We start from the raw sequence: 14,070 nt of genomic DNA, 5'->3' as shown, positions 1-14,070 counted from the left end.
GAGCATCGCATTAACATGTTGGACCCCCAAACATACATACAACGCAGTGATCAAGCCCATCCTCCAGAGACAGGAAACCACCGCATCCAGAAATGCACAGTCGGAGCGCCATCCTGAAAAGGATGTGCTGCACGACTGTGTTGTTCTTTTAGAAAATAAGCAACTTACACGCACCGCTCTGGAGGACCGGACCCAAAGAACGCCAAGCAAGGGAGAATCCCAGCTCGACCGTCTGCCGCAGCGTGTACCCACTCTGGACCAGGAGAATTCTCGTTCGCTCGAATTGCTGTAGAAAGCAGGAGGAACCCTCATCGACTCAATCAGAAGGCTGTGAAGTCTCTGAAGCGAAATTGATAGCGTGTGCTTGCTCCACCTGTGCTTTTATGCGGAGATAATTGGCAATAAGTTCCAGGTGCGCAAGCTTACGCTGCCAATATATTGGCATTTCATTGGCCCGTTACATACTCTTCCAGACAATTGTTTTTCTGAAACGAAATCCCCATTCATAGATTTATAGTCCAAATCCACTAATAGCATTGACGTTCCCCATCCGAAGGGGAACAAAGGAGATCACTCATTCAAACTGTAGTTTGACATGAAAATAGAGACAGTTATCAGGAACAACAATATGCTTTCTTTACTGCAGCTATACATAACCTGGATAGGGAAATTGTGTGTTCACCAGGAGCACAGGAAGGTCCTTATATAATCATGGCAGTTATCTAAACAAACCTTCTCAAGCTCTTTTGAAGCTGAGCCCCTTTTACGGTGTTGTATGATCCTTGGTGATTGTTGTTAGTTTTTATTAAATGAGGAGAAATTTCTCATTCTTTACCTAAATGATGTGGGTCCTAATTTATGTTATTTTAAAATAAAATAAATCCCTTAAAATACAATTTGCAATGGTGCTTATTGATTTTTGGTGGTGCTCCTACATTTTTTCTGTTGCTCCCAAATTCTTTTTGGTGCTCCTAAATATTTGAAGTTGGAAGCACCGGTGCTACCAAGTAAAAAAGTTAACTCTGAGCCCTGCTATACAACACTCACAAGTTCAGTGGACTTAAGCATTGTCAAGATGATCTCCATAAGGAGATCCTATATTAGTAGGCCTCCGTCGGTCAGTGTTAACCATGGATGACGTATCCTAGCTCTTATCTTGAGGCATGACTGATTGACTGAGACAGCGTCGTTGGTGGCTGAAGAGACCAATACGGTCTATTTGAGACGCACGCCGTATAGGGGTACTTTATAGATAGTGGGAGCTTATCCCCATTACCGCCCCCGGCTATGACAACCTTGGAATCCTGTTAGAATGCTTAGATTGAAAAAGCTTTTAATCTCAGTAAATATGCTGCAAATTCAGCTAATGACCATTTCAGTTCTTAACAACCTATAAAACATTTCCATTCTCTGCTGTGCATCATGTAGAGAAGTGCAGTTTGAGTTTTACTTCTGAAGTGAACACTGAACATCATTGTGAGATCTGCTCAATAAAATCTGACATTTGATGACTGATGACATTTACACTGACTCATTTACATCCAATAATAAAGGAAATCAGAGAAAGGAATAATTTGCATAATATTCTAAAGCACAGTACAATAATCAGTACTGCACATGTGTTTCTCTTATCTCATCATACTTTGTGGCATTACACAATATTTACAACTAAGTATGGTAACATTTATATTGTGAAAATATGTGGTGGAATTGATTGTACCTCAGTATCTCCAATTTACAGTCTGGACTCTTCAGTCCATCAGAGAGAAGCTCCACTCCTGAATCCTGCAGGTCATTGTTACTCAGGTCCAGCTCTCTCAGGACACCGTTTGAGGATTGTAGAGCTGAAGACAAACTCTCACAGGACTGAGTGGTGAGTTTACAGGACAGTAGTCTGTGTAGAGGACAGAACAAACAACTGTATTAATGTGTTAATCTGGCAGAGTTCTTCTCACACTGTTGAATGTTTATGTGTCCAGTCTGCAGTGTTAAGGTGACACTAAAACTGGTGTAGTTTATGAGATCATTACTGCTGAAGACCTGCAGTTAACATATGTAACCCTTATTTCTAACTGTTTACAGATCAGTCTCTCCAACGTGGGTATCATAAATAAACACGGGTTACCAGGATGATAATTTGTTTCTTTTCTTTAATCTGGAGCATCAACATAACACTCACAAACAGCATTACAACATCATTGCATCTGCCAAACTTTTGTCCACTTCCTTTTTTTTCTCCCTCTCCTGCTTTCTGGTCTGCCTCCCTTGAAGGAGCCAGAGCACAACAATAACTGTGTCACACCAGAGAACATGGTGCTCACTGACCACGTTTGCTTCCTGTTCCTAGAAATAAAGTTCCTGTTTTTAGGAATATATTATTGAAGAAAATGATTGCCATTTACTAAAACAGCTACTGTAAAATTAGTCCTGAGATGTTTATGAATGATTTTACAATTTTCTTTTTAAGCCATAAGAGCTGTCATTTATCGAACTCTGATTGAGACGGTTGCACCATTGGACAGTTTTGTTGATTAAGCTCTGAAATATAAAAAAATTGTAATACCAGCAGTTTAAATGGCAAATGGTATATCAAGACAAATAAATGTTGAACAATTTATTGCCCTTTAAATGACGACAATATTAATTATATAAACTTGTCATTGAAAATGCAACATCATGTCAACAACCTCTACGCATGTTTAAATAATATTGAAATGAACTATCCTTCACTTGATAAAATATATAAATAGCTTTGATTAAACTAACATATACAACATAGCTCAAAACAACTGATTTAAGTAAATAAAGCGTCAATAAATGAATATAGTCATAAAATAATAACTATATTAATGTAACTTAGTAAGCCTGATATATTTATCGTTTTTATTATTAATTTGACAAATTATAAATTGGGTTCACTCCCTTACAGATATAGTGCATAAACTGCTGCAAGCTATATAGACACTAGTGAAGAAGTGAGAGATTTCAAACACAGCATTAATGTTTAGTAAAAGAAACATAAATATATATAAACATCAGGGCTCGACAATAAGGACTGCCTGATGGCCCAGGGCCAGCGTGAGAGATGCTCGAGACAGTTGACAGGATCATTACTGACTTGATTGGGCCAGTGCTGCCTTATCACTAAAGTTTAATTTGGCTCTGACTGACAAATTGTGCCGTGTGACCAGTTTTACTGCAAGATGTTCACCGTATGCACAGATTTAGGAGACATTCATGCAGAATACCTCTTTACGCCCAAAAAAAAAAACACCAAACGCAGTGCTCAGGAATGGTTTAAAAGAGTTGTCATGTCCACTTCCTGCAGTACACAAATTTATTTCAATTCACCTTTACTTGTATAGTGCTTTTACAAATTGTGTCAAAGCAGATCAGTTTAGCTCAGTTCAGTGTGGTTTAATAATCACTACTGAGAGTCCAAACACTGAAGAGCAAATCTATCCATGAGCAGCTTTACAGATCCTGAACCGTGCAAGCTAGAGGTGACAGCGGAGAGGAAAAAACCTCACCAATAGGCGAAAGTGAAGTATAAAAAACCTATGATAAACCGCTGAGAGTTTCTCTCAACTGCAGGCACGAGTCAGATTTGCCCTCGGAGTCAGATTTTGACCTTATCATTGAGCACAGATGACTTTATTACAAACATAGAGCAGAATATAAAGACAGACTGTGGTGGAGCGTTGAGAAGCCCTGTGCTGGATTCAGTGACTGTCAGATCAGATGTGTGTGTGTGTGTGTAGTACACAATGACATTCTATCAAACATATCTAATATGATAGGGAACATGGTTACTTACGGAGTTATTAACGCACAGGAATACCACATGAAGAAAGAACGGACTGAAGGGATAAACAATGTGAGAAAAGCACCATTATAGTGCACTGAACAAGTTCAACACATGCATGTGTGCGGGGCAGATATTTCTGTACAACTACATAATATATCGGCTTAAGGATATCGGCCTAATTTTGACATCCGACTGACAGCGATAAGTTTAAAAATAGCATTTATCTGCCAATAACGATATGGCCGCCGATATATTGTGCATCCCTAATTTTATATTTGTTTTTCTACATCTATTTCTATATTTATTTTTTATAAGATTGTCAGTGTTTTTCTTCTTATTATACTTCATAATTTAGATTCTTATAAATATTATTTTTAAGTTTAGGGCGGATGTGTCAGCATTTCACTGCATATCACAATGTATATGACTGCTGATGTGGCAAATAAAAAGTCCTGTACTAAACAGACTTTTGGGAGTGCATTAGGTGGCGCCTACCACCTGAGGAAATAGCTTTGTACCCATTGGCCACCTTACCCTCAAGGGAGGTAAAGGCGGAAGCACATGTTGACCGTGCACAGAAAAAACGCTCTCTATGCCAGCGTGTGCTCGCTGTGCACCCCTGGGAAGAAAGGGACGGGGGCTGGAAAACTCATCTTACATCAGCCCACATGTCACACCCTCTAGTCGATCCAGCGGTGAGACTGGGAGACAAGCCATCTCCAGCTGCACTGCTGAAACAGCCCAGGAAGCAATAAAGAACTGTGTCCGTGTATTGCACCCCGTAGGAGGGAAGTGAGCCCGGTCTGTCATCTGAACTGTTCACCCTCCGATGTCACGATGGACCTTTGATCTCCGGTGTCATCAAGCAGAGGCAGACTGATGTGTGTCTACTGTGATCAATGAATGAATGAATGAATACTCACAGAGCTCTCCTGCAGTTTTTCACAGCTGGTACCAGTCTCAGTCTTCCCTCATCTGAAGCGTTGAATTTCTGCAGCTCAAACTCATCTAGCGGCTCCTCTGACATTTCAATCATGTAGGAGATTGTTGAGCAGTGAGCAGGAGAGAGTTTCTCCTCTGAGTGTTTGCCTGATTTCACAAACTCCTGAATCTCTCTGGCCAGAGTCTGATCTTTCACCTCCAGCAGACAGAGGAACAGATTGATGGATCTGTCAGCTGAGAGACGGTCATCTCCTTTGATCTTGTTTTTAATGTACTGTGTGCTCCTCCTGATGCTCTCTGAGCTCTCCTCTGTGTGTGGCAGAAGATCCTGTAAGAGTTTCTGATTGGACTCCAGTGAGATGCCCAGCAGGAACCGCAGGAACAGGTCCAGATGACCATTACTACTCTCTACAGCTTTATCCACTGCTTGTTTATGTGCATCTTCTATTGACACATAATCCCTCAGTTCCTTCATTGTTATAGTCACATGGTAGTAAAACACATGGAAAGCAGCCAGAAACTCCTGAAAGCTGAGATGGATAAAGCTGTAGACTTTCCTCTGATGAATCACAGATTCTTCCTTGAAGATCTCAGTGCAGATCCCAGAATACACCGAGGCGTCAGTGACGTCTATGCCGCTCTCAATCAGGTCCTTCTCATAGAACATCACATTGCCCTTCATCAGCTGTCTGAAAGCCACTTCAGCAAGTTTGAGGATCACTCCTCTGTTGGACTGCAGGAGTTTCTCTGGATCTCTCTCTTCATACTTCTGCTTCCTCATGTTGATCTGAATCAGCAGGAAGTGAATGTACATCTCAGTCAGAGTTTGAGGGATTTCTGCACTCACATCTTCTTCCAAGAGCTTCTGAAGCACAGTGGAGGAGATCCAGCAGAAGACGGGTATGTGGCACATTATCTGGAGGCTTCTTGCTATTCTGATGTGGGAGATGATTCTGCTGGCTCGATGCTCGTCGCTGATTCTCTTCCTGAAATATTCCTCCTTCTGAGGCTCAGTGAATCCCTGAATTTCTGTCAGACGATTGATGTATCTGGAGGGGATCTGATGGGCTGCTGCTGGTCTGGAGGTGATCCAGATGAGAGCAGAGGGAAGCAGATCTCCTTTCAGGAGGCTCCACATCAACACAGCCACTGATGAAGATTCAGTCACAGCACAAACTTTCTCCTCATCTGAAAAGTTGAGTGTGATTCTGCTTTCATCCAGACCATCAAAGATGAACACAACTCTACACTGCTCATAAATCTTGGGCTCCAGATCTTTAAGTTCAGGATGAAAGTCCAGCAGAAGTGTGTGAAGACTGTACTGATGATCTCTGATCAAGTTCAGCTCTCGAAATGGAAGCACAAACATGAAATCTACATCCTGATGGTCTTTTCCCTCGGCCCAGTCCAGAATGAACTTCTGCACAGAGACGGTTTTCCCGATTCCAGCGATACCTTTAGTGAGAACAGTCTTGATCTGGGTTTCCTCCTTCTTGATCTTCTCCTCATGTCCTGCTTCAGCTGAGGCTTTAAAGATGTCATTGCAGTAGACTGGAGTGTGTTGTGAGGGTTCTGTTCTGGCTCTTTTCTCCATGTGTGAAACCTCATGTTCTTCATTCACTCCTTCACTCTCTCCTTCTATGATGTAGAGCTGTGTGTAGATCCTGTTCAGTAGGGTTTGAGTCTCTCGATGGTGGATTCCCTCAAATAATCTCTTATACTTGTTCTTCATGCTGGTTTTGTGCTGCTCTTTGACTCTCTGGAGTTCATCATGTTCTGGTTGGAGTGAATCCTGCTGCAGGTCTCCAGTCTGATCATCTCCATCCACACTGCAGGGACAACAGCAACACAAAGAATCAGTGAGAAGACTAAAGATCTTTGTGGAGCAGGTGATTTTTGCTAGTTTCAATATGGTGCAGGTTTCATTTTCATGTTTTGCTCCTTGTTGTTTAATTGGCAAATGCATTCGGACTCATTTGTTTGCTCATGAGTGTGCTGGTCTGAAATCTGGTGTGTTAAGGTGCATTGCTATTTTGAAGCAAATAAAATAGACTGCAAAATTGACCAACTAAAAGCAAGTCTAAAGTCAAAGACACAGGGTTTTCATCTGTGATTTAGAAGAGTGTACTAGTGTTATGTGCTTCTGGGGTGCAAAATGCACAATTACATTGCTTAACACACACACACAGGGATTTACAGCTATACAAAAACATATTTAAATTTTAAAAAGTAAAGCTTTACAATGTTAAAAAAGAGCATTATAAGTGGCATCATTGTGCAAAAATTTATTTTTCAGCTTTTATTTACATTTGAACAAAAAAACTTCATGTCCAAAGTTATTCATACCCTTCTCAATAATCAACAGAAAAGCCTTTATTGGCTATTACAGCTATCAAACTCTTGCTAGAATTGCTAAGCAGCTTTTTGCATGTCTCCACATGTATGTTTTGCCCATTTATCTTTAGTGATGAACTCCAACTCTTTCAGGTTGGAGGGTCTCCTCACCATCACCCTCAGTGGTGGAGTCAGAGGGGTGTCCCTCTAAAAAATGTATTTGCTGCTGGCAGTTCCTGATGCTCATTGACATCTCATTTGTCTAAAGAAGTTTCAAAATTTTTGCTAGCAACGCCAAGCTATTTTTAAATCAACGATGAGCCGAAGACAAGTATTACTCTACTAGCCTAACTATATTTCCCAAGTGAAGTAGCGCAGTAGCGTCCACACGAACTACATTTACTGATCACAGATCAATAAGTGATGGCACTGACATTTACAGAGCTGTGAGATCAGTGCCTAGCCGATGAAAGTAAATCCATATGATGGCAAGAATGGTGATTTCTTCTTCATGCTTTTTGGTGGTCGACAACAAACTTTTTGATGCATTACTGCCACCTCTCGCTTTTTTCACTGTCACCAACCAGTTAGGCTGAAGATGAGAGAGAGGAGGTATATCTGGAGGAGAAAAAACTCCTCTCTCTCTCTCTCTCTCTCTCTCTCTCTCTCTCTCGTGCGCATGTGTGTGCGTCTGTGGAGCGGGTGAAGCGTGACTGTGAGAGCGACTGTGTTTTTTCCCAACTTTCACGGTTAGTTTATTGCTTAATTTACTTTGGAATATTGTGTTGAGTTTTTTTTAGCTTCTTTTTGGCCATTATGGCCGCGGTAAAGGAAAGTGGAGGGTTAGAGCAACTAACTAGACGGCATGGAATCAAAGTGCCGGTCGGAGTTGATTGTTCTGTGGAAGAATGTAGCCTTGCGGTCGGACAAATAGTTGGATGTGAAAGCATAAGATCTGCTTCTAGAATGAATCATGCGATGGTTCTTTTTTTGGATTCAATAGATAAGGTGAACAAGGTTGTAGAACAAGGCATTGTAGTGAAAGACGCACATACAATGGTTTTTCCTCTGATAAATCCGGCGAGGAAAGTTATGTTGTCAAATGTTCCGCCTTTCATAAAAGACGACGTTTTAGAACGAGAATTGTTGCGATATGGACAAATTGTTTCAGCAATTAAAAAGATCCCGGTAGGATGCAAATCACCACTGTTGAAACACGTTGTTTCGTTTAAACGACAGGTGTTTATGGTGTTGAAGCAAGGACACGAAGAGCTGAATCTCTCATTCAAATTTACGATCGATGGGTTTGATTATGTAATCTTCGTTACAACTGAAACAATGAAGTGCTTCAACTGCAACAAAGAAGGGCATTTATACAGATTTTGCCCAGAGAAAGAAAAAGAAAAAGAGACAAATACAATTCAGACTCAAAATAACAATGCTTCGGTAGCAGAAATCAATGTAAATGAGAACGAACAAGATGAAAGTGAAGTAGCGATAAATGCTGCACAACCCAATGCAACAGAGACGAACAATGACATTAGGGAAACAACAGTAGGCACAAAAGACGCTGATGTTGTTCTAGAACAAGAATTAATGGAAATTACAGAACCTAATCTTGAATTGCTAAACACTAAGCGAAAGGCAATAAAAAGTGCACATAATGAAAAAAATCCAAAAAAAGAGTCACATCAAAGAACAAATAGAAATCAAAGACATGACTAATGCAGGCGCTTGCAGTGAGATGGAATATTCATCGGAATCTGATAGTGAAAAAGAAATCTCTACACAAACAATGTTGAAATTAAGAGAGGAAGAGAAGTATGATTTGGACAAATTTCGTAGGTTTCTACAAGTAACAAAAGGAAAAAGAAATGTGGTAGTAGAAGATTTCTTTCCAAATCTAGCTAATTTTATTGAATCTGCAAGAGACGTGATGAAAATTGTGGGTGGAGATGGACTTGTTGAGACTGAAATATATCGTCTTAGGAAATTAGTTCAAAAGACAAAAGCACAAATGAAAAAAGATGATTTGGAAGGATCACAATAATAAGCAAAATTATGTAGTGAGTTTTATCTTAATAGCCATTTCTCTCTTGATTATGGCTGAGTTTAAGATTTCCTCACTAAATTTAAATGGAGCACGAGATATAAAAAAGAGAGCTTCTTTTTTTGAACTAATTAAATTAAAAAATATTGACATTTCATTTGTCCAAGAAACTCATTCATGTATTAATAATGAGGTTGATTGGCATAAAGAATGGGATGGCACTATTATAATGAGTCATAAAAGCTCTACCAGTGCTGGCGTGGCCATTCTTTTTTCAAGATCATTTTCACCTTTGTCTTATGAAGTGGAGGAAATTATAGTTGGTAGGTTAGTTAAAGTTACTGCAAGATATGAAGGAAAAAAAATTATCTTCATAAATGTATACGCTCCTGTTATTGCAAGAGAAAGAATGATTTTTTTAGAAAAATTAATTGATACTTTAGAAGGATGTAACTCTGAAGAATTTCTTTTTTTAGCTGGAGATTTTAATTGCACAACAAATAATTTAGACCGAAATCACGTTGAACCACATATGGCTTCAAGAAATAAGTTAATAAGTATTGTTGAAGCCTTTGATTTAGCAGATGTGTGGCGTGAGAAACATAGAGATTTTAGACAATATTCTTGGACCCATTACAGAGAAAATTATATCTCTATGGCTAGAATTGATAGAATTTACTGTTATAAACATCATTTACAGATTTTTAAATCATGTGCTATCTCTCCAGTTAGTTTCTCAGATCATGGTTTAGTATGTGGAGTGGTTTTTATAAATTCAATTAAAATAAAAAGTGCATACTGGCATTTAAATGTTTCCTTACTAAATGATAATTTTTTTAAGAAAAGTTTTATGCATTTTTGGAATAACTGGAAAATTAATATAAAGAATTTTGAATCAATTCAGCAATGGTGGGATGTGGGGAAAATTAATATTCAACAATTTTGTAAACAATATACTCTTAATACTTCCAGAAATACTGCTAAATTAATAGAAGAAGTCGAATATGATATAATAAAACTTCAAGTGTTAAGTGATTCAACTCGAGATCAAACCCTTTTACAATCTATCAAAAAGAAAAAAGATTTTTTAGGAGAACTTCTTGGAATTAAAGGACAAGGATCACTTATAAGGTCACGGTTTCAAAATTTTAATGAGATGGACACATCAACCAGTTTTTTTTTTAGTCTTGAAAAAAAAAACGGACAAAGTAGAATAATTCATTTATTGTTAGATAATAATGGAAAGGTTTTGACAGAGCCTGCTGAAATACGGAAGAGAGCGATTGATTTTTATTCAGATTTATATGCTTCTGAGTATCAAGAAAATCTAAATATTACACACAAGTTTTTTGAAGGTCTTTCAGAAGTACCAGCTGAAATAAATGCTGCACTTGAACAACCATTGAACTTATTTGAACTACATTCAGCCGTGATGAGTATGGCCAGTGGTAAGGCTCCAGGAATTGACGGAATCCCTATAGAATTTTATAAAACCTTTTGGAGTATTATAGGTTCAGATATGTTGGCAGTTTTTAATGAAAGTTTTATTAAAGAGCAACTCCCTTTGAGCTGCAGAAGAGCAGTGTTGACTTTGTTACCAAAAAAAGGGGATTTGAGAGATATTGCAAATTGGAGACCTGTTGCTTTGTTATGCGCTGACTATAAAGCTCTGTCTAAAACCTTAGCAAATAAATTAAAGAATGCAATGAATTATATAATACATAGTGATCAGTCCTATTGTGTTCCGGGTAGGTCGATTTTTGATAACATACATTTTATAAGAGATTTAATTCATACTTCTAAACTATTTGGTTTCAATTTTGGCCTTTTTTTAATGGATCAAGAGAAGGCTTTTGATCGAGTTGAACACGAATATTTATGGAGAACAATGGAAGCTTTTAATTTTTCTTCTGTTTTTTTAAATAGGATTAAAGTTCTTAATGGAGGTATTCAGAGTATGTTGAAGGTCAATGGTGGCTTAAGTGCACCGTTTAATGTAAATAGGGGAATAAGACAAGGGTGCTCCTTATCAGGAATGTTATATACTTTAGCCATTGAGCCTTTATTGAATAGATTACGTAGTGAATTGATAGGGTTAAATATTGATGATAATTTTAAACCTGTGTGTACTTCTGCTTATGCAGATGATGTCCTTGTTATCATTAAAAGTCAAAACGATGTTGAGAAAACAACCTTAATAGTAAATGAATTTGGTAAAATTTCATCTGCCAAAGTTAATTGGAAAAAGAGTTCAGGTCTGATAGTACGAGATTGGAGAGATGAAAAACCTATGTTACCAGGTGGTCTAAACTGGGTTAGTGAAGGGTTTAAATATTTGGGTGTTTTTTTAGGGAATGATTCTATAGAGGAAAAAAATTGGAATGGGATTGAAGAAATGGTTGATGGAAAATTGAAAAAATGGAAATGGCTTCACTCATGTCTATCATATAGAGGTAGAGCTTTGATTATTAATAATTTGGTAGCCTCTATATTGTGGCATAAATTAGCAGTTTTAGAACCTCCAGCTGATTTATTAATAAAAATTCAGAGAAAGCTTGTTAATTTCTTTTGGAATAAATTGCATTAGATACCACAGAATATTTTATATTTATCAAAAGAACTAGGAGGTCAAGGTTTGGTTCACTTGACAAGCAGAAAAGCTGCTTTTAGGATACAATTTGTGCAAAAGTTTTTATATGGAAAATTGGAAGTTCCATGGCGAGTGTTAACTGAAAATATCTTAAAACAGTTTGGAAATTTGGGATTAAAACAAACAATTTTTCTTTTGGATACCAATGTTTTAAATGTGAGAGGTTTTTTTCCCTTTTATTGCAGTGTTTTCAAAGCTTGGGGTGTTGTAGAAAGAAAAAAAATGTGTACAAAAAATTCCTCCTTGTTCTGGTTATTAGAAGAACCAATTGTGCATGGATCACGAATTGTTTTAAAAAAAGATGATTTTGTTGGACTAAACGATATCTTCATCAAAACTGGAGTTTTAAAAGTGAAGGATTTGTCAATGTTAGCAGGTCCAAATCTAAATAATGTGAAAACAGTGGCACAAAGACTTGACATTCATTCTCTAAGGAAAGTTGGACAAATTCTAACAGTTTTTCGGGACTCTTTATCAGAAGAAGAAAAGTTAAAACTTAAAAACTGGATGAATGGAAGCGAATTGCCTGAATGCACTGACTTTTTTCCCGACATATGCGTAAGACCAAAAATGGAGGAAGAGGACTTTGAACTTTTATACTGGATTTTTAAAAATGACGTTCGTTTCACTGTTTTTAATTCTGTTGGTGGAAAATGTATTTATTCATTCTGTGTTAAAGTGTTAAACAAAGGAAAACTAAAAAATAAGATTGACACACCCTGGAGAAAATTTTTGAAAGTTAAAGATGAAATAATGCCAGTATGGGAAGCAATTTATAAGCCACCATTGACAAAACGGGTTGGAGATATTCAATGGAGAATACTCCATGGTATTATTCCTGTAAATGCTTTTGTGTCTATTTTAAACTCTGATGTTACAGATTTATGTCCTTTTTGTAATTGTAGAGAGACAATTTTTCATTGTTTTCTTAAATGTGAACGATTATTTTTATTATTTGAGTTTTTAAAGGAATTGTTTGAATTGTATGGAGAAATTTTCTCTGATGTTTGTTTCATTTTTGGAGTGAAAATTGGGAAAAAAAAGAAGAATGTTTGTAAAATGTTAAATTATTTGGTAGGACAAGCGAAAATAGCAATTTACATAACAAGAAAGAAAAAAATAGAACAAAGCACTGATTTAGATGTTTTGTTGTTTTTTAAATGTATAATAAGGGCTAGAATACAGCTAGAATTTAATTATTATAGATTGATGGACAATATTGTAGGTTTTAAAGATATTTGGGATTCAGATGGACAGATATGTACTGTTATAGGAGAGAACTTATCTTTTTCTGAATTATTTTAAAAGAAAAAAAAAATGTGCTAATGTAATTTTTTCAATGATCTTATACTGATTGTGTATTGATTCCTTTTTAAAAAAAGGCAAAATAAAGTTTGTTAAAATCTCTCTCTCTCTCTCTCTCTATATATATATATATATATATATATATATATATATATATATATATATAATGTATGTATTTGTGTGTGTGTTTATAGTTAATTACTATTAGTTCATGATAGTTACTAATGATTGTCACATCCCCGACTCTGTCCTGCTGCTCCACCTACCACTCTCTCTCATCATCAAGTTCCCTCAGCACCAATCATAGTTCTCCATCTCCTGCCACCTCTTATCACCGCTGACAACAGTCACCTGATTTTTAAACAGTGACACCTGCACCCCTCATCAGCACTCCCTATATAACCTCGGTTCACCTTACCTTCTCCCTCACTTGTCTGCTTCCATGGGTGTTTCCCCTCTTCTAAGTAGTTGTGGGCAAAGCGAGGCTTCATGAAACACTAAAACAGTTGAAGCAAATGTGTCAAAGCTTCAAAATGTTTCGAAACCCTACTCTACAGTGACACATAGTGGTCATTTTTTATGTATTGCACTGTAACAGCTTCAGCAAAGAACAGTTAAGCAAATTGAGGTATTAAACCCCACTTTGTAGAATTGAACATTCAAGAGATTTAGTGGAGAGGTTAGGGTGTCTGACTACCAAGCGGGGATAGTGGATTTAGATCCAGGCTGATACAGCTATTTTTGAATGCTTTAATACCAGTTGGTAATGCTTTGTTCTTGTTTTGTTTCAACATTGGTCTGACAACTGAATAAACACTTTGTGAATAAATGTCTTATTTTGGTCATAAAACAGGGTTGTTGCTAGATCAGACACAGTTGTGGCCAGAAGTTAACAAGAATTATTTATAATATCCAATAAATTTCCCATTTATAGTTTTTTTTTAACGTCTACCCAAACGCAAGCATCACAGTACTGTAAAA

At 37.4% G+C, this 14,070-nt stretch overlaps 2 protein-coding genes and 1 long non-coding RNA gene across 3 annotated transcripts in view; 1 reads left to right on the top strand and 2 right to left on the bottom strand.

Moving 5' to 3' along the window:
- LOC137490929 (uncharacterized) overlaps window positions 1-14,070 on the bottom strand; it is a 111,554-nt gene that overhangs the window by 39,454 nt on the left and 58,030 nt on the right. The gene's annotated exons all lie outside the window — the stretch shown is intronic.
- Window positions 1-14,070, bottom strand: part of LOC137491177 (protein NLRC3-like) — a 58,046-nt gene that overhangs the window by 31,868 nt on the left and 12,108 nt on the right. The window contains exons 5-6 of the mRNA XM_087248519.2: window positions 4,732-6,579; window positions 1,721-1,894 (exon numbers count right to left, since the gene is read on the bottom strand). Coding sequence (XP_087104645.2) covers window positions 1,721-1,894; window positions 4,732-6,579 — 2,022 coding nt within the window. The remainder of the gene's footprint in view (window positions 1-1,720; window positions 1,895-4,731; window positions 6,580-14,070) is intronic.
- Window positions 1-14,070, top strand: part of LOC101884316 (uncharacterized) — an 82,250-nt gene that overhangs the window by 62,947 nt on the left and 5,233 nt on the right. The gene's annotated exons all lie outside the window — the stretch shown is intronic.

Source organism: Danio rerio, chromosome 4 (genome assembly GCF_052040795.2).
Source record: "Danio rerio strain M-AB ecotype USA chromosome 4, GRCz13ab, whole genome shotgun sequence".
In the NCBI taxonomy this organism is placed as follows: Eukaryota; Metazoa; Chordata; class Actinopteri; order Cypriniformes; family Danionidae; genus Danio; species Danio rerio.
This window is presented reverse-complemented; position numbering and strand designations above follow the sequence as displayed.